The sequence below is a fragment of the Betta splendens genome, chromosome 17 (assembly GCF_900634795.4).
Source record: "Betta splendens chromosome 17, fBetSpl5.4, whole genome shotgun sequence".
Lineage (NCBI taxonomy): Eukaryota > Metazoa > Chordata > Actinopteri > Anabantiformes > Osphronemidae > Betta > Betta splendens.
The window spans coordinates 6,207,267-6,229,484 of record NC_040897.2 but is presented as its reverse complement, the minus strand read 5'-3'; the positions used below and the strand labels follow the sequence as shown (position 1 = coordinate 6,229,484).

The following is a 22,218-nucleotide window of genomic DNA, read 5'->3' as shown; positions in this document are numbered from 1 at the left end:
TGTGCGTGCTTGTGCGTGCATGTGTGTGTGTGTGTGTCAGTATCCCGAGGCTACATGTTTCTACAGTGTCATAAACACACACCCTTCCACTCTGAGCGCGGCGCCACACCCTCAGATGAGTGTGCGCCTGCTTTCACCTGGAGCTGCGGCTTTAGGAACAAACCCTGGGTTGCGGCCCGGGCGAGTCCGGACCCTGGTGTTCGACGTGCGCCGGTCTTAGAGAACATTGCTTTCACTCTCTTTCCTTGGCTCCAGAACCCAGTGGGAGGTTCTGCTCCTCTGCTGCCGTAGCGCTGAACATGCTGTACCTCTGCCTGGGGAGATTTCAAGTGGCTGTAATGTTTATTTTGTCCTTTACCTTGCAGCATAAGCTGCGACCAAGAAGATAAATATGTTGTGTGTCATGTAGATCCTGATTAGTCAGCAGTGATTGACTAATGCAGTTATCACTATAGGAAACTGTGTTTAATGGATGATTAATCCTGCACTAATTAGTATGTTCTCAAGTAGCGTATCAATATTTACTAGCTCATTGTTCAACCTGTCCCATTAATAACTTTACCTTTATTTGACATTTAGTTTTAGTCTAATTTTCTTGGTAACTGAGCCGTGCCTTTGTCTAAAATAACACACTACTTCCAGAATGAGATACACTTTTATTACTTGCCAGGGTTTAGGATAATATGACTTTGTGGCCTTTAAGTGCAAGTCATGTGCATTTTAGAGCCAATCTCAATTTTGATTTTCATCCCAGCTAAAGATTCAAGAGTGATAGCCATCCCATACAGGATTCTTTGCTGCATTCTTTCCTGTGGCCTTTACCCCTTTGTGCGTTCCCCTATCCCTCCATTATCTGTGCCTTTTATACTATGTGGGCAGTGTCCCACTCCCTCTTTCTCTGAGCGCAGACAAAGACGCCGTTGTCTGCCGGAGTACAGAGTTGCGAGGACAGGCTTTGGGTCAGCGTCTCATGGAATGCCTTGGAAACGTCCTGGTGAGGGAGTGTGTGAGTGTACGGGTCTGTGCCCAGTCTGGTCTCTGGCTGCCTTTGGCTCTGTGACTCACTTAATGAGACAGAAGACAGAAGGAGATAGTATTTAATGTTTGAACTGAGTGCTATGGGAGGGATGATCCGTGTCTATATCTGAGGCTTGTGCAGGTTACATCCAAGAGTAATCAGGCGAGATGTTTACAGAGTTACAGCAACTCTGGAAATACAAAATCATAAATAAGGGAAAACATAAAGTGCTGCAAACTGTTGAATTACTCATAATCAAATGTCTGAACAAAATCAGTGCAAAGCAGGAACAAACAAATGAAACTATCCAAACACTGACTAAAAGACTAGAGGTCAAGAAGAAGAAGTGGAATAAATCAATGAAAGGAGGCAAAGCTGAACAGAACAGAACCACACAATGAACCCACACCGCCGCCAACGGGCCGGAGGGGGAACTGCAACACAATGCCTCGTTAACAGGCCTTTTGCTGCAAATCTCAACTCTTATCCCTGTAGTTTCACGTTGTCACTCATGTCATTGTGTGTTGCTACTCGGTCCAAAGTGTAGTTTGGTATTTGTGACAAAATGTGCGCCAGATTCCTCCATCCTCTCTCCCAAACTGTGAACAACTGTGCTGCTTATTCCCTCGTGCCACCGGGTCTTTTGCCAGTGTTTTTCCCCTCTCGTGGGACTTCATTTCATTTTGTTTACTCTTCCACAGCAGCCGTAATTGCAGTGTTGCGCCGCGAGCGCTGCTCCGGGAGCCGCAGGAATCACTGACCCCCGTTACGTTCCAGCACCGAATGTTACGCTGGTGGTGGAGTAATGCGTGTTTCTGACGACAATCCAGTCACCGCAGTAAAAACAACAGACGCTATCGGGAAGGTGCGGTGGAATGATGCGCGTGCGAGTCCAGAAGCCGATGGGAGGAGCCGCCGCCAGTCAAGTGCGCACCCCTCCACCTTGCAGCGCGCGCTCAGTAGCACTCTGCACCTTCTTCGTCCAGCTCCAGGTTGTTTCCCCTGTGTTTGAACCCGATGGAGGACGGATTCTCCCGCGGACTGTGGCTCCTCGTCTTCCTCTCAGGATGTGCGGCGTTCAACCTGGACACCGACCGCGTCCTGCGGAAGAGCGGGGACCCGGGCAGCCTGTTCGGCTTCTCCCTCGCCATGCACCGGCAGCTGGTTCCGGAGGACAAGAGAATGTGAGAGTCTCGTTTCTATGGCTGTTTTGGGCCTGGGGGCTGTTTGTTCACTCGCGCGTCTCTTTAAACCGCGAAGACGCGTCTTTTACGTCTTTCTAATAACTTTTGGTAAAGTTTATTCTGAGCTGGAAGTTGAGAAACTCCCGTTAAACCCCCTTTTAAAACAAAGTAAACCCTCTGCTGAAACGAGCTCGGGTTGTTTTAAAGCGGCAAACATTTGCCTTACTAAAATCAAGTACTGCACCAGTAATTCACCTGTTGTGACGTCAACCACACGCTTATCATTTGTTAATCTTCCTCCCAGGTTACTTATTAGTAATCGTACAATTGAATGTTTTATGTATTTGGGCGTCTATTATTTTTTCACAGGGAAGTGATCAGTACATAGATGGTTTGTAACTAATAATTAACATATAGGATAAAAGTGTGTCTCTGTGGTGTGTTTACAATTAGAGCTCAGGTTTATTAAGTCCCTCAGAGTCTTTTACACACTACTTTTTAACTGTTAGACATAGACACAGACATAGTGTGTGACATTGATGACACATGACATTGATCAGCATGAGACGAAAGTCTCCAAGTCTTTTCAGGAAGATTTCAAGTTTGTTTGAAACACTGCAGAGGAACACGCGTCCTAACTTGTCATGAAGACATGGCTTTACGTGAACGGGTGTATCAACAGATGATTAGCAGCGAGGGTTGAATCTGCGTTAACAGCTGTGTTTTGCACTGAAGCTCTAACTCATCTGTACAAACTATCATTTGTGCGTGTGTGTGTGCGTGCGTGCGTGCGTACGTGCGTGCATGCGTGTGTGTTTGCCTCCTTGCTGCGTTCAAATGCTGATGCAGGCTGTGGCTGAGCACTGAGGCGTCTCCTTGTTCCCAGTCATTTGGAAAAGTGTCTACAAAGTTCACTTGGCTCCTGATACTTTTGTAACCTGAGGCGCAAGAAGCAGACTGATATGAGTGTTCCATGACTGACTGTAGAACAGTGTGTGCGCTGAAGTAAGGGTTGGCGCGTTTGTATCCTCACGGGCCGACTTTTATTCCCATTTATGCCTGCCACTGTTTTTCATTCCCTGCAGTGCTGCATGTACCGGCAGGACGGAGCAGGGGCCGACGGTGACGTGGGTATGCATGTGTGCGTGTGTCCGTGGAGGTGTGTGAGAGCGAGCGAGAGAGAGAGGGAGGGAGCATTCCACGGTCGGCCGTAATTGGCAGACAGCGCTGTCGGTGTAATAAAATCAAGAGGGAAAGTGCAAAATGCATAGGCGGGGAGAGGAGGGAGGAGGAGGGAGAGTTCAGGGAAGTTTAAGAGCTTGGCCTGAGTGTGGGAAACGTGCGAGGGGACAGGGAGCATGCGCGTTTCTGTGTCAGCGTAGCTGTGTAGAGTAAGGTCAAAGGTCAAAGGCGTTTTTGTGCGAAAGGATATTTTATGCCGGTGTATTTGCAAAAACAGCAGAGTTAGATTCAGGCCCAGGTACTGTAACCTAAGATCACCCAGCATCAAAGAAAGAGGTGATACGTGTAAATGCGGAGAGGAGCGTAAATCACAGCTACATCTGGGCACCGGCTATCAGCTGTTATTCAAGCTTGGCAGAAGGACGGGCGGGGAACTTGGCTCGCACCTTTCCTCTGTCTGTTTCTGTTTAAAGGAGACTCAGCTCCGCTTTCCTCTACTTTCTGTTTAAGCAGTGGACCCTGTGTTTGACGGTGGCTTCTTTGCTGCGCTGCAACGCAAGTAGAGGTGGGGAGTTTGTCGAGACTCCGGCCTGTGTGGTATCAAATGTCAAGTGTCTTTAATGGGTGGGATAACAGCACAAATTACAGTACTCCACGTTTCAGCAACAAGGCCAAACCAGTGCAGTGGCTGGAATGGAAGAGGCTGCGTACACGTCTCTATGTTTCCTGCAAAACATCCTCTATCAGCAGCATTAGGAGCCTCCTAACTTTGTTAGAGCTGCGTAAATGTTTGTGTTTACGGCACTAAGCGATTTATCGCGCTGGCTAATCCCCCCGTCACCCGCTGACGTCACAGTGATTTGTGGCGTCTTTCAGCTTAATTGTTTGAAACCCTCTCCCATGTGCAGCGTTGACAGCGGAGGTCTACGCTGCGAACATGCTGAACGCATTAGGCTCCTCGCTCCGACTGTACGTGCACAGATGGCGTGTGCCTTTTCAAATGCTTTGGGTTCCAAAATAGCACGTCTTCCCCTCGAGACGGACGGACAAAGAAAACCAGTGACCACTCACAAGGATCTGGCAGTTTGGACGAGTCCTAGTCTTTGCTGCAAATCTCCACAAAGCGTCTCTTCAGCCAGATGAATTAGATGTGTGGCGTTTGCCCTTTGCTGCTTCAAAGGGGTCTTTGACTCAAAAATGACCATAGGCTGAAATTTGTCCCAGTGTGCATCTGATTTAGCCGATGATAATGATGATGATGATGTTGTCATGCTGATGGAGTCGTGTTCCTTTCAGGCTGCTGGTTGGGGCCCCGAGAGCTAAAGCCACAAAAGGTCAAAAATCCAAGGTCACGGGAGGCCTGTACCGCTGCGACATGAGCTCCACCTCAAGTGGATGTGACCGAGTCCTGTTCGATGACGACGGTGAGACGTCCGCTAACGCTTTGCCTGGTTTGCCTGACTGTGATACACGCATTTGCATCCGTTCTCATTTCTTCCCGCTGTCTCTGCGCAGAGAATTTAAAGAAAGAAAGCAAAGAGAACCAGTGGATGGGAGTGAGAGTCCAAAGTCAGGGCCCCGGTGGCAAGATTGTGGTAAGGCTGTTTACGAGAGAGTGGCCGAGCACGAGCCCAGCGCTGGAACGCTAGCAACATTAGCAACGTTAGCGTCATTAGCCCCTTATTTATCTCTTTCTTCGACAGACGTGTGCCCATCGCTACCAGCAGCGCAACAACGTGGGCACACTCCTCGAGTCCCGCGACATCACAGGCCGCTGCTATGTGCTGAGTCAGGACTTGAAAATAAACCCTGGGGCCGGAGAAGACGGAGGCAACTGGTACTTCTGCGCCAACCGGCTCCGAGGCCACGAGTTGTTCGGCTCCTGCCAGCAGGGTCTCTCTGCCACCTTCGACAAGGACTACCACTACCTGATCTTCGGGGCTCCTGGAGTGTATAACTGGAGAGGTACTGGTGGAGCGGTGTTCTGCCTTCTTCATCTTTCTATCGCAATCTGCCTCATCTCACCTCATTAATTTTTGCCTCCTCTCTTGAAGGCGGAGTGCGCTTGGAACAAAAGAACAACACCTTTCTGGACATGGACATCTTCGACGATGGTCCTTTTGAGACGGGAGATGAGGATGAAAAGAACCCTGAACTGGTACCCGCCCCTGCCAACAGTTACCTGGGTAACACGCTCCGTCCCACCCACTCCGACGCTACCTTCACATCTCAGACGATGCGAGCCGCCATTTTGCCGTCTCTCTCTTTCAGGCTTCTCTCTCGACTCTGGGATGAGCTTGACCAAAAAGGGCCAGCTGACTGTGGTGGCGGGCGCCCCCAGAGCAAACCACAGCGGGGCAGTGGTGCTGCTCAAGAAAGGGCCCAGCTCGCGCAAAATCCTGCTGCAAGAGTACACCCTGGAGGGGGAAGGCCTGGCCTCCTCGTTCGGCTACGACCTGACGGTGCTGGATCTCAACGGTGACGGGTGAGTGATGCAGGGGCGATGCGCGTTGCTTATTGCGATCTCTCATCACCGACGTGTCGCCCTGCTCTTTGTTAGTTGGCAGGACATCGTGGTGGGGGCGCCCCAGTACTTCGAGAAGGACGGAGAAATAGGCGGCGCCGTCTACGTCTACGTCAACAACGCAGGGAACTGGAACAAGGCGACACGCACCAGAATCGACGGGGAGAAGGACTCCATGTTCGGCCTTGCAGTGGAAAACCTGGGGGACACCAACCTGGATGGTTATGATGGTGAGGTCGCTGGATTTGTTCATGAGCGTTTTAGCGCCAACCATCCGCTGGTGGAACTTCACACACGGATGTTGTTTTGTCCTGCCAGACTTTGCAGTGGGATCCCCTTATTCCAACGACGGCACAGGGAAAGTCTTCATCTACCACGGCTCTGCCAAAGGACTCCACTCCAAAGAAGCTGTACAGGTGCAGTAGTAAACCCAGTTGGATTCAGGTTCATTATTTTGTAGGCCACACCAGCGGCTCTAATTAAAGTCTACGTTGCTCCAGGTTCTGGACAGCCTGACCTTGAGCGTGAGGCTGTTTGGCTACTCCTTAGCAGGCAACATGGACCTAGACAGGAACTCGTACCCCGACCTGGCCGTGGGCTCCCTCTCTGACTCCGTCTTTGTGTACAAGTAAGTCATTAGTCACTAGTAGGTTACTTTGATCACGTGTTTCTCATTGACTAGATTCTCACCGAGTTACTTCTCCCTCAGAGCTCGTCCCATTATAAACATCGAGAAGGAAATCGCGTTCTCACCAAAGGAAATTGACCTCAGCAATAAGAACTGTGGCAAAAGTTTCTGGTGAGTTTGTCAAGTGTGTTAGACAGGAGATGCCTTTTGAATTTGTTGCCATAAACTTGTTTATTGAGTATATTTTAGTACTGTGTCTGATTGTATATAATCTCCACTGTGTTTCCAGCTTGGAGGTTATAGTTTGCTTCCGTTACACTACCGCCCTCAAGACCTACACTCCCAGACTGAGTATGCTGAGACAAAGCTTTCTCGTCCTGATATTAGAATAAGCAGCCAATAAACAAAACTTATAATCATGCTATTTTTGTGTCATTTTTTTCTTCCTCTTCGCATTTAGGCGTGCAGTACTCCCTAGCGGCCGACGCCGACCACCGGAAAAAAGGCCTCACGTCCCGGGTGACCTTCACTGACTCCTCAGATAACAGCTTCGAATCCAAAGGGACCATCGAGTTGAGCGGCCCGGGCACGAACCAGTGTGTCACACGTAAAATCTCCATCCAGGTACCGACTCCTGCCTATCAGCTGTGGTCACAGAAGGCGCAGGTGTGGTGTGTAACGCTGTCCCATGCCGTCGTTCTACAGGACAACATTCGAGACAAGCTGAGCGGGATCCCCATCGACGTGTCTGTGGAGATCCAGAACTCCAACCGCAAACGCAGGCAGAGCTCGGCCTCTCAGCCGCCACCTGTGCTGGACGCCAGCGTCCCGGCGACGACCCGGTCAGAGGTGCGTGTGCGCACGATGATCCATGTGCCAACGACCCGCAGCACGTGACTGACGGTGCATCTAAACGTGACATACAGGTCAATTTCTTGAAGTTGGGCTGTGGCAGCGACAAAGTGTGTCAGAGCAACCTGGCCGTGCAGTACCTCTACTACCGCACGGCGGCCAGCCTGGACAAGTTCACTAAATTGGAGCTGTAAGAGGACACACGCACTCATGCACACTCAGCTGTTTTTGTAAGTGCACCTTGATTAACACACAGGGCCCGTGTCTCCCTGTTTGAAGAGAAAACGGCGTGCCAGTGATCTCGCTCAGCGTCCAGAAGGACATCGCCCTGGAGGTCAAGGTCACCAACGCCAACGGGGACGACGCGTACGAGGCCTTCCTCACTGCGACCTTCCCACCCTCGCTCACATACTCGAGCTTCATTCATTCATCTGGTGTGAGTCCTAGTTTCTTTTTCTTCCCTGTCACAAACCGCTTCTTGCTCTGACTTCCACTTGGTGTTAACTAGACGCCGGTGAACTGCAAAGCCAACGAAGATGGTTCTAAGACAGACTGTGACCTTGGGAACCCCTTCAAACGTGACTCAGAGGTGAGGGATAGTCACTCTTCAGAACTGTTTACCTCCAGAACTGTGTCCTCATTACTGACTGTGCTACCTGTGTGCATATAGACGACTTTCTACATTATACTGAGCACATCAGGCATTTCTCTGAACATCACTGAACTGGAGATTGACCTTCAGCTGAAGACGTAAGTAAACCAGAGCTTAATGATTTTTAAATGATGGATGACCTGATATTGAATCTTCTGAATTTTCACTTGAGCCAAAAAACGTATTTATATAATAGAAATTGACCCATGCTCTGGAATTTGATGTGCCGTATGTATGCAATCGCTTCACTTGTGTGACCTTTGACCCAACAGAACGAGTGACCAAGCAAAGATAGCTCCTGTTAAAGCAAAGGCAACGGTGGCCATTGTGCTGCAATTGTCTGTATCGGGGTAAGACACTCTCTCTCTCCCACCCACCCACACACACACACACACACACACATAGGCCTCATACTGTATGTTTGTGTCCTTCCAGACAAGCGCAGCCGTCTCAGGTGTACTTTTCAGGGAACGTCATAGGTGAAGCAGCCATGAAGTCTGAAAGTGATGTAGGCAGTGCCATCACTCATCAGTTCAGAGTGAGTCCAAAGAACCTTGTAAATGGAGGAGGATTGTGGGATCAGCTGGTGAACTGCATGACACCCCTCCGCTCCTTCTTCCATCACAGATAATCAATCTGGGAACTCAGTTGAAAGACTTTGGCACTGCCTCGCTCTACATTAACTGGCCGAAGGAGACAAACAAGGGAAAGTGGCTGCTCTATTTGACCAAGATAAGCTCCACAGGACTGGACAACATAGTTTGCACTCCCCAAGAAGAGATCAACCCGCTTAACCTGGTCAGTGTTACAGTATGGTCCTTATGTCCGTATGTTCGTATATTGCTCGAATGCTCATTTTTATTTATAGATTTATATTTATGTTGATTTAAACATAGTGCCTGAATGTACATTTTACACTTTTTACTTTCTTTTCTCTCTGCGTTAAGGACCTGTCTAACAGCAGGAAGAGAAGAGCAGCAGAAAACAAACAGAAACGTGAAGGCACCCTTTCACGGTTTCTTGACAGAAAGAAATCAGACGTTCTGGTACACACAACAACACGTGATCTATTCTGTGTCTTATGTTAATGCCTGTGCATTTACAGCCGGTTGTAGGTTGGGGAACCTATTTGTAACGTGGTTTTGGTTTTTGACAGTCCTGCGACAGTGGGGCAAAATGTGTGCAGATAAAGTGCCCCCTGCAGGGCCTGGGCAGCAATGCAATCATCATGTTCCACTCCCGCCTGTGGGACGCCACCTTCCAGGAGGTAGGTTTGCTCTGCTGGTCTAAATATGAAACCACAGAGATGTGCAGCTTGATGGCACATAGAATTATGTCTATTGTAGTGATAAAATCTATTTATTATTTTGATTTGCTTATTAGCGCTGATCTTCTCATGTTTTAAAAAAGGATTATTCCAAGCTTCATCATGTGGATGTGAGAGTTGATGCCACTCTGCAGCTGGATGGTACAACAAGGACCACGATGCTGGAACAGGCTCAGACACAGGTAACTGAAAACAGAAAAGCTTTTACCAAGGATGTGATCAGTTTGTTGTGGTGGTGTATTTCTCTTTACTGTATCTGACTCATTATTGTGTCCTAGGTGGCGCTGACCGTGTTCCCAGAGAGGCAGAACTCGGCCCAGTATGGAGGAGTGGCGTGGTGGATCATCGTGCTGTCCATCCTGTTCTTGTTGCTGTTGTTGGGTCTGTTGGCTTTCCTTCTGTGGCAGGTAAGACACGCGAGCTAGACTCATCCCGCTGAGTCCAATTTACGTAACAAAACGCGTGGCTATGTATCGCAACAGTCTTCTAACCTGTTTGCCCCTCCTCAGTGCGGAGTCTTTGGGAAAAAGAAAAAAGCGGACCCGTCAGAAAAAGTGACACTGACGTCAGATGCATAAAAAAGAGCGAGAGGGTAAAATGACCGGTCCGGCCACATGAGTAGATGCTTTCTTGCTTTTTGCTTTTTGGTAATAGGCAGGAAGTGGGCGGAGCTACTGGGACAGGACTTCTTTTCCTAAAAGCTGATTATTTCTGCAGCAGTTTTTACATGAAAGGGTTTCACACATGGCTAAGTGTGGATCACTACAGTTCACTTGCATGGCCAAGAGGTTGGGTTGCCTCATAATGATTGACTAATTTACTGCTCTCAGGAACTGCGTTGCATCCCTCATTTTTTTCTGTTTCTGGTTTCTTTTGTTGCTGTCACGCAGTCTGAAGGTTTCCTCCTCTTTTCTTCAGCTCTTAATGGAATCACTGCATCTTACCTCAGTGTCTTATTAACCTCCTCCGCTTTCTTTGAGTGCCGTTGAATATCCTGTTGTTCAGGAAAGTATTTGGTTTTCCCTTCTTCCTCTACAGTGTGGCTTTTTGAATCGTGCCAAATATGAAGCCAAGGTTCCCAGTTACAGCGCGGTTCGGATCAAAAGAGAGGAGAGAGAAACGAGCCCTCGCAATGGTGACTGGGAAGACCCGGAAAAGAAAGCCTGGATGACAACCTGGCATCAACCTGAACATTTTTCTTGAACAAAAACCAACTAAATCTGACTATATTCACATTTGCGTCTGAAAACTCCCAAATTTTACAGATTTCTACCTTCCTGTGTTTCCTTTACATCCCTGCACAGTGTAGATTGTAAATATCTACAAGGAAATCTTTGAAAAAAAACTTGGGATACTAACTGATCAAACATTCTGCTTCAGGGTTAGGGTTATCCTGGAAAACGTCTGTATGAACCACTGGAGGAAGAGCTGCATTAGGGTCCTGCACTACTGTCTGTCACAAGCTTATGTTGTACATGTCCTACATTGACGGTGTTGACTGGAGGGTGGGTGGGAAGGTTTTTGTACATTTTTTTAAATGTTTTGCAGATTTGTATTTATTCTTTTTGAGGAGAATTATCTGTTACGTGCTCTACAGGCCAAAGAGTCATGCAATGCATCATAAGAACAAAGTGTTTATTTCCATAGTAAAAAAAAAAAAGAACAGTTTTTAATTACTTCTACTTTGCATCTGCCCAAAGACCGTTTTTTTAAACTACTATGCACATTATTTTCTGCAAAGTGCCTTGTCTCAGGTTGCACAGGTTATAAAATGTACAGTAAGAACCAATAAAAGGTTTGTTAGTGTGTTATGAGTGATCACTCAAGGCCAGATGTACCATAGTGAGATCAAACAGAAAATTCAAAGCATAATTTATTAATACATAAAATAGCATTTACAGCAAATACCTGAGTGCTCAAGGCACACAATAGAATACTAAAATTAGAAGCATATTATTAAGACAAATAAAAAACACATTCTCACACTTTACATCTGACATACTGTATATTGAGAGACATGCAATAGCTGCGAGTGCAAACTGTAATGCTGGAGCCAATCAATAAAAACCAACCACCATTTTCTTTTGTTCCGAATGATCAACATGTAAACGACAGTTTGCTTGCAGATGATGCAGCCGTTTCTACAAGCAAAGTAGAAACTGGCTCCCGTCTATTTCTGTGCATTTGAGACTACAAAACAAATTCTTCCTGCTGGTACGGTCCCACTGACATCGTTCCCCTACAGGAGTGACTCCGTTCTCACCGTCTTGCCACTGCGTCTGGAGTCCTTCACAGACCTTCCCTCCACCGCCATCCTCTCCGCCTCTCTTTCATCACTCCCTTTGTCCAACACTGCATTCTTCTCCTTGTCCTCTTTCAGCCTCTTCTCCTCTTTCCGGTGTTCTTTCTCCTCCCTTTTCTTCATCTCCTTCAGCTTCTTCTTGAGGGCAGAGCGGTCACTTTGACTGCACACACCCAGAGCCTGGCAACAGGAAGGAAGCGGAGGGAAACACACTATACCTGCAGTCAAAACTGTTACAAGAACCCATTTAACCACTCACCTTGAGTTTCTCGCTGTCCAGGTTGAGCAGCTGTGTCCCGTCCACACCTCTGGCAGCAAATTCTGAGGCGTACTGGTCCATGTTCATGGTGACTAACCACAGACACACCTGCTGGTTGCTCCACTCCAGGACCGGTCGACCTTGCCACTGATTGTTGTTATTGGTGGGAACTGGGTCATCGTCCAAGGTCTGAGAGGACACCAGAGACAATAAGGGGACGAGAGAGTCAGAAGAGGAACTAATTAAAGAGAAGCGCAAGCTTGGGAAAACCGTAGGACAAAAAAAAAAAAAAAAAGAGTGCTCTGTTGGGAAATAGGAAAAGAAAAAAAAAGGCGTGGAAAGACAGGCTCACCTCAGTGGAGGAAAAGGTGAAAGTGTAAGAATGTCCAGAGAGGGAGTGATCAGAGACATGACCCACCATGCTGGAGCTGTCCACTGGAGAACCAATGCTCTAGAACCAATAGAAACAAACCTGGGCTGCCCATTTAGTGCACACCTGCTTATCATGCATGCTTATCCATGCAGTTTTAGATAAGAAGTGTGTGTGTGTGTGTGTGTGTGGGGGGGGGGGGGGGGGGGGGGGGGGGGGGGGGGGTTGTAGAAAGTGGAAGCAGGAGGCTGGCATGCAGACGAGCCCCAGTCTTACTCTTCGTACCTGATCCCTCCTGCCCGTGGTGGTGAGATACGGCAAACTGCTGCTGGACACAGAGCGAAGCCTCTCCCGGCCTCGCTCGATCTCCTCTTTCTCTCTTCCTCCGAACCAGGGGAAGGGCAGGCAAGAGGGCATGGAAGTGACCGAACCAGTTGGAGAAGCGTCAGCAGGCTCATCCACCAAATCACCATACGACCCCCTGGGTAGAAAGAGAGGGTTGGTGTTAAAGTAAAAAAAAAAAAAAAAAATCAAATTTACTTTTCTATAGTTACTGCGGGGTGTTTTTGTTGGTGAATGAAATTTTGTATTAGATAGAAAATGTGCATGTGTGACATCATGACACCTGTTGCTTATTGATCTTCTACTTTGTTTCTCACTTCTCCTTTTGCTGAGAGACTTGCGAAGACCACTGAAACAAAACAGACATCAGCCACTGCATTATCAATTGAATAATGAAACAGTTATAATCCCAGTAAAAAAGGGATACAAGGAAAAAAACAGCACCTGAAGTCAGGGAACTTCCTTTTGGATTTCCTGGAAACAGAGGATTTGCACGGCGAAGGAGTGACCGTATCCGTGATGTAGATGGGAGGCGTGAAGACGGAGCCGCCCACAGGCTGAGGACTGAGGGCCGAAAACGAGGAAGTGCTGGAGAGGTCACCTCTACCGCTCCTCTGTTCCGCAGCAGGAACAGGCAACGTCTGGTTCTCCTGTGGCTTCTGAAGCTCATCGTCCTAGAAAAGTAACAAATTCTGCAACTTTACACTGTTTCACTGCAGGTTTAACAGGTCGTCCAGTTCTAGCTTTGTTTCTTACCGCCTTTCTGAAGCTCTCTCGAAGCTTGTCTCGTGAGGGCGGGTGCCGTTTGGACTTCTGGGCCAGCTGAGCTCGGGCTATGTGAGCGCTGGAGTCTAGACGTCCTGTATCAGGGACTGGAATATACCAATCTGGGCCAGAGACAGATTCTTTTTGGTCGGTAAAGGGCACATGTCAACTGAAGAGGCGTGAACTGTGCAGAGGAGCAGTTACCGGTGACCGACGAGTCCTCCGAGTGCGTTGTTCTTTCAGCTACAGACTGGTTCCCCTGTAGCTGTGCAATCTGTGGCGAATGGTCAACATGAGCAGCACAGAAATAAAATAATGGCCTTCTATTAACTACAGCCCTCCTTGGGAGACTTTTACCTGCATTTTCAACCTTTCAACAGTCTCTCTGTGCCGCTTGTCCCTTTCCTCCATTTCTCTCACCAGCTCAGCTTCTCTCTTCTCACTCTCATCCCCTCTGGAAGGAACACATTGCCTGGAATTTATGGAGACTACTACATATTTTAACTGAAACAAATGGAAGTATTTAACCAGTACCTGCTCTGGTATTCTCTAACCAGCCTCTTGGCCTTATTGTATTTGATCTCCAGGCTTTCTGACTGACTCTGGGCATCAGCCAGTCTCTGGCTCACAACCCTGCAAAGGGTCTGGGCCTCCTGCCAATACCTGAAACACAGCGAGGGTCACAAGCACATTCCTAATTATTATTATTTTCATTATGTTTCTCAGGACGATCATTTTGCAGGTTTAAAAAAAAAAAAAAAAAAACACCCACTCCAGGTTTGAGCCAGGTGTGCCTACACTTACATTCGACATAATCACACACAAAAAAATAAACCATGACATGCTGCTGTGTGGCCAGAAATGGAGGCATGGAGCATTGTACTTCTCTAGTTTTTCGGCTTTCTCCTCTCCGTCCTCTGCTCTCTGCTCCAGCTCCGTCTTCTGGCTCTCCCAGGACGCATGCTGCTTCTCCCACGCCTTCAACTAGAAAACAGCAAATGATTATATATGCACGTCTGCAATTAATGTCAGACAAGAAAAGGCCTCTAAAAAAAGAAACAAACTATTCCTAGAGTCTGAGAAACTGTTCTTTAATGTGCCTCCTAACAGATGTGATGAAACAAACGAGACACTGATTGAAGACAAAAAAAAAGACAACTTTAAACTGAAAGGCTTCAGCCAACCCAGTTAAGTCACGGTTGTGATTGCTTAAAGGCAAAGACAGAAAAGCGGGGCTGACAGAGAGTGTTGGAACACGGCCCGTGTCCCAATAACTCCACATCGAGCCATCTCATACGCAGTTATGTGGGTCAGACTGTTCCAAATGTGGATGCAAAAGGTAGCGTAATAAAGTGAGTACAGTTATAGGTCTGTGTGAGAGAGTCTCGGCTCAGACTCACCTTTTCCTTCGTGCGGCGAAGGTGGGCTGTTCTGCTGCGTAATTTAGACTGGAGCTTTGAACACAACCAAACATACGATGCATTTTATGATAAGGAACACACACACAATACAACAAATTAGAAGAAGTTAAAAATATATTCTGGTTTAATTAAATATTACCTGCTGATATTTGAGGCAGATCTGGTAGCTGTCCAGACTGGAAAGAACAGACACCTCTGCCTCTTCATCATCATCTTCCTCCTCTTCTTCAGTGTCTCTCCCAGATGCATTACCCTCATTGTCTTCATCCTCACCAGTTCTTCCCTTCTTATAAAACATTATATGTCAACCCACGGAACGCCAAACAAACACCCTCTTTTAATCAGCCCTCCAGTCTTCTTCAATGCAACACACCTTCACAGACTTGTCCATTTCCAAGCTTTCATTGATGAGTCGTGCCACCTCACTCTCCACGCCCTCCTTCTCTCGGCCAATCAGAAACCTGCAGCGGAGCGGAGGAAATCTGTCAAAGCTGCGAACAATCACCAGATCCAACACACGCACGCAGCGTTTGAAGAACCTGCTTGTTATATTTAGTAGAGTGCAGGTGTGAAACTACATGGAGGACAACGTTGTCAGCAGAAGAGAGAGAGAGACAAGGTCTATTTTTTAATATAATGACGATCCTTTTCAAATCCCATTTCAAATGTAGTTTAGTTTCCAGGTGAACAGTCATAAAAGTCTACATAGATTACTGACCATAAATACTACACTTGCTAAACAGTAAAATGAACAGATTACACATTGCAGGAAGAAAAATTCACTTGATCTCCCTACTACAGTCTTTAAATAACATCTAAGACAAGCACCAAGCAGTCTGACACAGTCACTGATTAAAGTCATATATCTGCTGGTGTCAGGCCAAAAATAAACTACAATACCCAGGATCCAAATTACAAATGATCGTAAGTTCATACTGAGCCTTTCTCTTAGAGAGACAATAAAAACACTACTAGATGACGCAAATGTTACATGCACGCTGCTCTTTTAAATCGGACTACTTACTTGACGAGGCCCGACGTGTTCTTGAGGACCGTGGCCGCGAACAGCTGGGAGACTCCGACCAAACTCACGCCATCCACCTCCACGATCTGGTCATTCACCTGAATCCTGGCGCGCACACACTGTCACTTTAGATCCCGGCCAAACCGAATGAGACTCCCAGACAAGAGAACAACGTCACACCTTCCATCCTTATGCGTCGCTCCTCCTTCCGTGATCGTCTTGACAAAGATTCCCAGTTTTTCCAGTCCCTGATCAGCCCCTACTCCCATTCCTATGATGCTGATGCCGAGGCCATCTTCACCTACAACGCACACATTTTTACCTATTGGTATATTTTCCCCACACACATAGCTCCACTTAATCTTAAAGCCTATACTCCCCTGAATGATGTCATCTGGGATTGTTTTCGAGATTATGCAGAAGCACCGAAAATGAGCAGGGAAACAAGGACACAGACCCTTTACTATCTCCACTGGAAGGACGTCCATCCTGTCCACTCTCTTCTCCAGCTCGTACTCGGCCGAGGCCGACACCGGGTCGATATCCTCGTTGTGTCTGTCGTACTCTGCGTTGCAGTAGGTGCTGTACACCTGTCGATGTACATTCAAAAAAAAAAAAAATCACCGGCCGATGCCAAAGCCTAGTGAAAACGCAGTTTTATGCATCAGCAGCAACTCTAGTCTACTGTGCAGTGTGTGTCCAGCATGGAGCAGACTGTACAGAGAACCATCTGCTGCTGTTGGCAAAACACGACGCTGTTGATGTTGGCAGATCTTTCAGTGTCTCTCTCACACGCAAGCTGAAAGTGCAAACTGAAGCCATCTTTGGATTTCTATTATTATCATCCCGAAGGATTTCCTACCTTGATGGGTGCTGAGGAGAACCGGACCTTCCTCCTGGTCGGACCTGACGCGTCCTCGTCACCCTCATCAGGAATGCCGGGGATTTCCTCGTATTCCGATAGGAGCAGACTTCCCGCGTGCACAGGGCTTTCCGAGCCACGTGTTGGCGAAGGCTCCGGATGAGCCCGAGACCCCTGATCATACACAAAAGCCTTGTTCTCTATTCCGCAGACTGTGGTGGGTTCTGTGTCGTCCCCTCTACCTCCACAGACCACACGAGAGGCCTCGCCGGCACGTACTTCCTCTCTTTCTTTATCAGCCTGTGCTTTGTCAACATCCTTATGCGTTACACCGCTCTCCTTCCATTCGGCCCCATCTCCTGCTACTACGTCTGCCTTTTCCTCACACCTTTCTTTTGACTTCTCATCACATCCATCAAACAGTTTGTTCTGCTCCTTCCTTTCATCCTCATCCTGCTCATTCACTTCAGTTCCTCTTTCAGTGTCACCTTTAGTCTCTCCGTCACACGACACCATGAGAAGAACATGCTGGTCTGCTCCTACCCTTACTTTCTCCATTTCTTCAAATGTATAAATGTGAGGTATTGTTTCCATTTCTTCAAAAACATCATCCACCAGAGCCTCCACACTGTTCATGTCCGTGTCTCTTTGATCCTCGAGCCAGTTTTTATTCTCTTTCTGTCCCTTTTCCTCCTCATTCTCGTCACTCTCTGAGGACTCGTTCTTTATGTTGACAAGCTCTGCTCTCACCGGCTGCTCAGGGGTCAAGCAGAGGCCAAGATTTCCGTGTTCCTGCGTTCCAGTGGTTTGACCCTGCTTGTCTAGATTGACAGATTTGTTGGAGGCCTCACATGGGCCATCTGATACAGGAACCTTAGGGAGGCTCGTCAGTGATGCCGGAGCCGATGGACTCAGCAATTTAAAATTGATGAGAGGAGAGTTTATAAAATTGTCTTTATAAAAGTTATCAATTGCTGCAAACTTTCCTGTCCCGCTTCCCTCGTCCTTGTTTTCCGCACGGTTGCCTCCTCCTTTCCCATCACATTCTTCATTGCCATCTGCTTTCTCCCTGTGTCCCCTGCTGGTCGCCGCTTTTGAAACCGGACCTCCACCACCGTCAACCTCCATCTTGGTCTCGAACAGACTGCGCGTCACGGAGAACTTCTGAGCCAGGGCGGCTCTGTCTATATCCCTTATCTCCTCTGGTCTGGAAGGCTTATTTTGCAGGGAGGATTCTGGAGTAGAAGTGCCAGCCACAGTGGCCAGTAGAGAGGGGGACCCTGAAACTGAATGCCTGGATGTAGAGAAAGGGGACGTTTGGAGGTGCAGGCTGGGATTTTGGGGAGAGAGGCAACGTGTGGCGCCAGAACTCAGGCGTGGGCTCCTATCCTGTCTCAGCTGCTGGCTGTCCATTTGGAGGAAGATGTTGTTCCTAATCTTGGCCCCTCTGGTGCCGTGAAGCCTCCCTCTGCTGACGCTGGCGTGTGACATATTGGAATGTGACAGGCTGGATGGCAAAGTGTTCACGGGCCCAGGGGAGCAACAGGCGGCGGTGGCGGCGGTCCCCGGTTGTAGACTTGCACCGGTGTCAAAGGAGCACTTGATGGCGTGGAAGTCAGACTTGTAGGTGATCCTGTGAGGGGAGGCACTTCGGCCTTTGCTGTCTGTGCGCATCATCTGGGAGGAAGAGCCCGTTCGCCGCTGATGAAAGCCCCCCGTGGAGTGTTTCGCAGACAGATGATGTTTGGGATTTGCTGGTATAATAGGATGATGGCAATAAGGCACCAATCGTGCTGGATAATAGGGCTGGTGTTTCAGTAGCTTACTGGGTGACAGCAGGGGACGAAGGCTGGCTCATGGTCCGTAAAAGTCATGGTTCAGGCGGCGAATCGCAGTCTGCACGGCGAAGTCTGACACAAATGAGAACAGGTACATTTCAAGATTACACTTACACGTAGGGTCAAATATTCGTAATTACAGCCCAGACAAATGATCAAACTAGCAAGCCTAGTCACGGCTCACAACTTTAAACGCAGCGATTCTAATGAAAGGTTTTAATTCTCATCAACGCTACTCACGCTCAATGAACATAGAAATGATCAGATCCGCTAAAAGTCCAAATCACTGCAGGATCTCTTCGTTAACCGAGCTGTTCGACACAGGTATTTATAATTAACCTGGTCGATGTCCTTTGCACTACTGCTGCTTTCAGGTGCTGTCGGAAATCTGCCGATTCGTGGCCTACGGCCACATAATTTCGTAGGGGCTGTTACTTTAAACCGCGGTGTTTCTAAATGATCCCAAACACTCTATAAATCAGTGAATTAAGCAATGATTACGAAATTATCTTTGCAGCTAAACAGATGAGAACACTGAGGTTTAGCGCGGGATTTTACAAAAGCCCCTGAAGGCAACAAGCCTTACCAATTTCGCTAGGTGCGCGCGCTGTTTAAAGGTCGTGGCGGCACCGCGTGTACGTCGCGAGAGCGTCCGTCCTGAATTTACCTGTGCGTCGCGAAGTTAGCCGCCGCGCACTTCCTCGCGCTAGTCCGCGTCGTCGTCGTCCTGCAGTGGAAATGTTTGTTTGTTTGCACGCAGCCGGTAATGTCGGCTCCCACGCTGTGATAAATACAGACAGATGGCGACTCATGTCTCTAAGTACTGTAAATGGATTATCCCGCGGTAATCCTGTGTAAACTACTCCGGTACCTGTGAAACACGGCTGGTGAGTGGGTAGCTGCGTTCAGACATGTTAGCCTACATTTACGAGGCCAATAGTTACGTCTGCGCCCTTAAACGCGTCACCTGTAGTAATTTTACACATTTTGGTCACTGGGTACTTTTAACCATTGCTGCTAATTGTGTGTCTGTAGAGAGACTGTGCCAGCACTACTTTTCATTATAGCTTTTTTTTTATTTTTGGGCCCAACAACAACAATAATAATGTTTTACATGTAACCTGGCTGCATCTTGCACTACTACCAAACATGCAGGTTGCTACTACATCCACTTACCTTCACCTGTCTTTCAGCATCAGTGCCAGCGTTGCCATCTGCTGCGTAACCAATACTGGGACAGAGGCTTCCCTGGGCTCAGAGCTAAGCTCGGTGTGTATTCACCTGTACGCACCATGAAGGTTAGTGCAGTCAGCCTCGCATCCCACTGTCTGTCTGCGAAGGTGCGCAGAGAGGCAGCACCTGCTGGCGCGTGTGTGTGTGTGTGTGTGTGTGTGTGTGTGTGTGAGAGAGAGCGCCTACCTGTGTGTGATGCCAACGGGTGAATCGGTGCGGTTGCAGTACGTCTGTCCGTCCGTGAGGCACGCTCGAGTGACAGATGGACTGGACTGCAGAATCGAAGAATGGTCCTGCTTGCTGTGACCTGGATCTGACTGGAGACCATTGTCCCAGGTGGCACTGGGACCTAGTTGATATAAATAGTGGCCAATCAAGAAAGGCCGCTCCTGAATGAGGCTAACCTAAAGAGGGAGGGAGGGAAAGTGAATTACAGTGGGGGGAGTGAATGAGGGAGTGATGTCAGGGTGGGTGGCAGAGAGGAGGCGGCTGCAAGAAGGTGGCTGAGCTGAAGAACAAAGGGGAGGGGATGCTGTCGTGAGCCGAGCGGTACAGGTGGTAAAATACAGGTGTGAGGAATTCTTTTGTTTAGCTCAGCATTTATGTATTTGTATACGACAGGAGGGTGTGTGGGGCGACATGATCCCACTCCTGTCAACAGCACCTGGTCACTTTGTGTTCTTTTCTCCTCATTGTTTCTTAGTTTGACACAGCCATGTATGAACTGTCATAGTGTCGGGTGCCATGCACGTGGTGGCGGTTAATGAACGACAAAACTGGAAATTGTGACTGCTCAGCATATGTTCAATGGTCTCATTAAATATTTAGTTTGAACTTAACTAATCTGTGTGCAGGTAATATGTTTATGGTACAATGCACGATACGTTACACAGTTTGTCCACAAGAGGGCACTAGCGACTTATATGTAGGCAGTAAAATACCCCAAACAAAAATATTATAGGTTATGTGGTAGTTACTGTATATTATGTCAATGTTCAAACCATGACTCATGCATGACTCATTTAGATTTTACTTCTATCTGTACTGATAGAACTTATTTGAAGAGTTTGTGAAGAAGGACAGATGTTTCATTCAGACTGACATCTGACTGTGACTCTGGGTATTGAGCTGCATTTGGCAGGCAGTCATGCCCCATATGGTTATGTCTTCAGTCAACCGTATTCGGAGTTCTCCAATTCCACAAGGGACCCCCCCACACACAGACACACACACATCATGAACTCACAGCAGGGATGAACACGGCCAGTCAGCGGCTCACATAAGCAGCTCTGCACAGTTAGTTTATACAGTACCGTTAATTAGTCTGAGTTGGCACGTCTGCACGAGCAACCATAAACAGTGGTGCTGCCACCTCGATTCCACACACACACACACACTCACACTCCTCCGTCCTTATGATGTCATCCTGTCCAGTTTATCATTCAGAGTTTGGCCTGAGCAGTGACAGAGTTGCAGATTTAATCCTCTTCAGTGCCAAACATGATGAAAAATATTTTTCATCAAGCTGCAGGGCACTTTGAATATTTATTCAAAGTAGTATTTTCATTAAATTTACTGTTATTGTTTCTGCATTGTCATCCCCACACTCTGTTTGACCAGGTTCATCTATTACACAGTGGAATTTGCCTGACGCCGTGGAACCCGAAGCTTTGATGACGTGTGTGGGATTAAGGAATGAAAATCAAGCTTATCAAATCAATCTAGCCGACAGTGTTTCTCCTTCCTCCACTGTGCTTCTCGTGTTCTGAACAGTCCTTCTCCTTGTCGGATTTGTCAGGCTTTTCCCCATCACATGCCAGACACAGAATATATATCGCCATTCCTCGAGATATGATAACGATGTTATCGTTTCTATATTCCACCATTGTTTCTGTCTTCTTCACATATCATTGGTGAATCAGAACATCCCTTCCCCTTCATCCGCGCTCTCTCTTTCTCTCCTTTCTTCCCATTCTTCCTGCTCTGACGTCAGTCATCCTGGTGACAGGCTGCATCTCTGCTGCTGCGCCTTTCAGAATTTGCAGCTGCATCTTGCACTTATTTTTGATAGACAACAATAAATGTCCAAGCTATGTATACAGTTTATTGATGCTATGTTGCTTTTTTATTAATACTGACAGTGCTGATATGATTAGAGTAATGATCAATAGCATATATACTAATGACAAATGCCAGCATTTCTCCAAATCCTCTCTTGCTGCAGTGGTTGTCAGCTTGCTTCCAGTCAGTTTATAGTTCCTTCATACAGCATTGCATTTAGTGTGTAAGATCATTTCTTAGTCCTGTTAAATGGAAGTGTAATAAATTCCTGCTTAGTTAAGATACTACTGCATAGTGTATGTAGCTACTTTAATGACATGTCATTGTGCCTATTTCTCCAGTCTGATTTGTTTATAGTGTCAAAGATAATAATG

At 47.6% G+C, this 22,218-nt stretch overlaps 2 protein-coding genes and 1 long non-coding RNA gene across 13 annotated transcripts; 2 read left to right on the top strand and 1 right to left on the bottom strand.

Annotated features, from left to right (window-relative positions):
* The first annotated feature begins 1,947 nt into the window (after nucleotides 1-1,947).
* On the top strand, nucleotides 1,948-11,173 carry LOC114843848 (integrin alpha-6-like). Its single transcript, XM_029130621.3, has 26 exons — nucleotides 1,948-2,202; nucleotides 4,681-4,808; nucleotides 4,900-4,979; nucleotides 5,088-5,349; nucleotides 5,439-5,570; nucleotides 5,656-5,869; nucleotides 5,945-6,138; nucleotides 6,227-6,324; nucleotides 6,409-6,536; nucleotides 6,618-6,707; nucleotides 6,826-6,887; nucleotides 6,997-7,160; nucleotides 7,242-7,385; nucleotides 7,463-7,578; nucleotides 7,668-7,824; nucleotides 7,897-7,977; nucleotides 8,059-8,138; nucleotides 8,313-8,390; nucleotides 8,476-8,578; nucleotides 8,668-8,838; nucleotides 8,988-9,086; nucleotides 9,197-9,307; nucleotides 9,451-9,549; nucleotides 9,646-9,774; nucleotides 9,877-9,959; nucleotides 10,406-11,173. The coding sequence occupies exons 1-25, from the start codon at nucleotides 2,036-2,038 to the stop codon at nucleotides 9,943-9,945; spliced, it is 3,156 nt and encodes a 1,051-aa protein (XP_028986454.1). The 5' UTR covers nucleotides 1,948-2,035; the 3' UTR covers nucleotides 9,946-9,959; nucleotides 10,406-11,173.
* A 49-nt stretch (nucleotides 11,174-11,222) lies between these two features.
* On the bottom strand, nucleotides 11,223-20,148 carry LOC114843847 (neurabin-1-like). 11 transcript variants are annotated; one of them, XM_029130614.3, is made up of 20 exons: nucleotides 19,970-20,001; nucleotides 19,727-19,831; nucleotides 18,539-18,622; nucleotides 16,713-18,466; nucleotides 16,031-16,440; nucleotides 15,851-15,955; nucleotides 15,200-15,287; nucleotides 14,966-15,112; nucleotides 14,806-14,859; nucleotides 14,289-14,389; nucleotides 13,940-14,068; nucleotides 13,763-13,859; nucleotides 13,610-13,679; nucleotides 13,397-13,527; nucleotides 13,085-13,314; nucleotides 12,924-12,989; nucleotides 12,584-12,779; nucleotides 12,281-12,379; nucleotides 11,929-12,117; nucleotides 11,223-11,849 (listed from the first exon to the last, which is right to left on the bottom strand). In XM_029130614.3, exons 4-20 carry the CDS (start codon nucleotides 18,387-18,389, stop codon nucleotides 11,607-11,609), a joined length of 4,032 nt encoding a protein of 1,343 aa, XP_028986447.1. In that variant the 5' UTR covers nucleotides 18,390-18,466; nucleotides 18,539-18,622; nucleotides 19,727-19,831; nucleotides 19,970-20,001; the 3' UTR covers nucleotides 11,223-11,606. The 11 variants fall into 11 exon arrangements, with proteins under 11 accessions (XP_028986447.1, XP_028986446.1, XP_028986451.1 ...); XM_029130613.3 differs by lacking the exon at nucleotides 19,727-19,831 and having other exon boundaries at nucleotides 19,970-20,148; XM_029130618.3 differs by lacking the exons at nucleotides 19,727-19,831; nucleotides 19,970-20,001 and adding an exon at nucleotides 19,218-19,331 and having other exon boundaries at nucleotides 16,031-16,151; nucleotides 16,308-16,440; nucleotides 16,713-18,622.
* Nucleotides 19,298-22,179, top strand: LOC114843852 (uncharacterized). Its single transcript, XR_003783651.3, has 3 exons — nucleotides 19,298-19,437; nucleotides 19,744-19,848; nucleotides 21,404-22,179. It is a non-coding gene; the product is annotated as an uncharacterized LOC114843852 (long non-coding RNA).
* The last annotated feature ends 39 nt before the right edge of the window (nucleotides 22,180-22,218 follow it).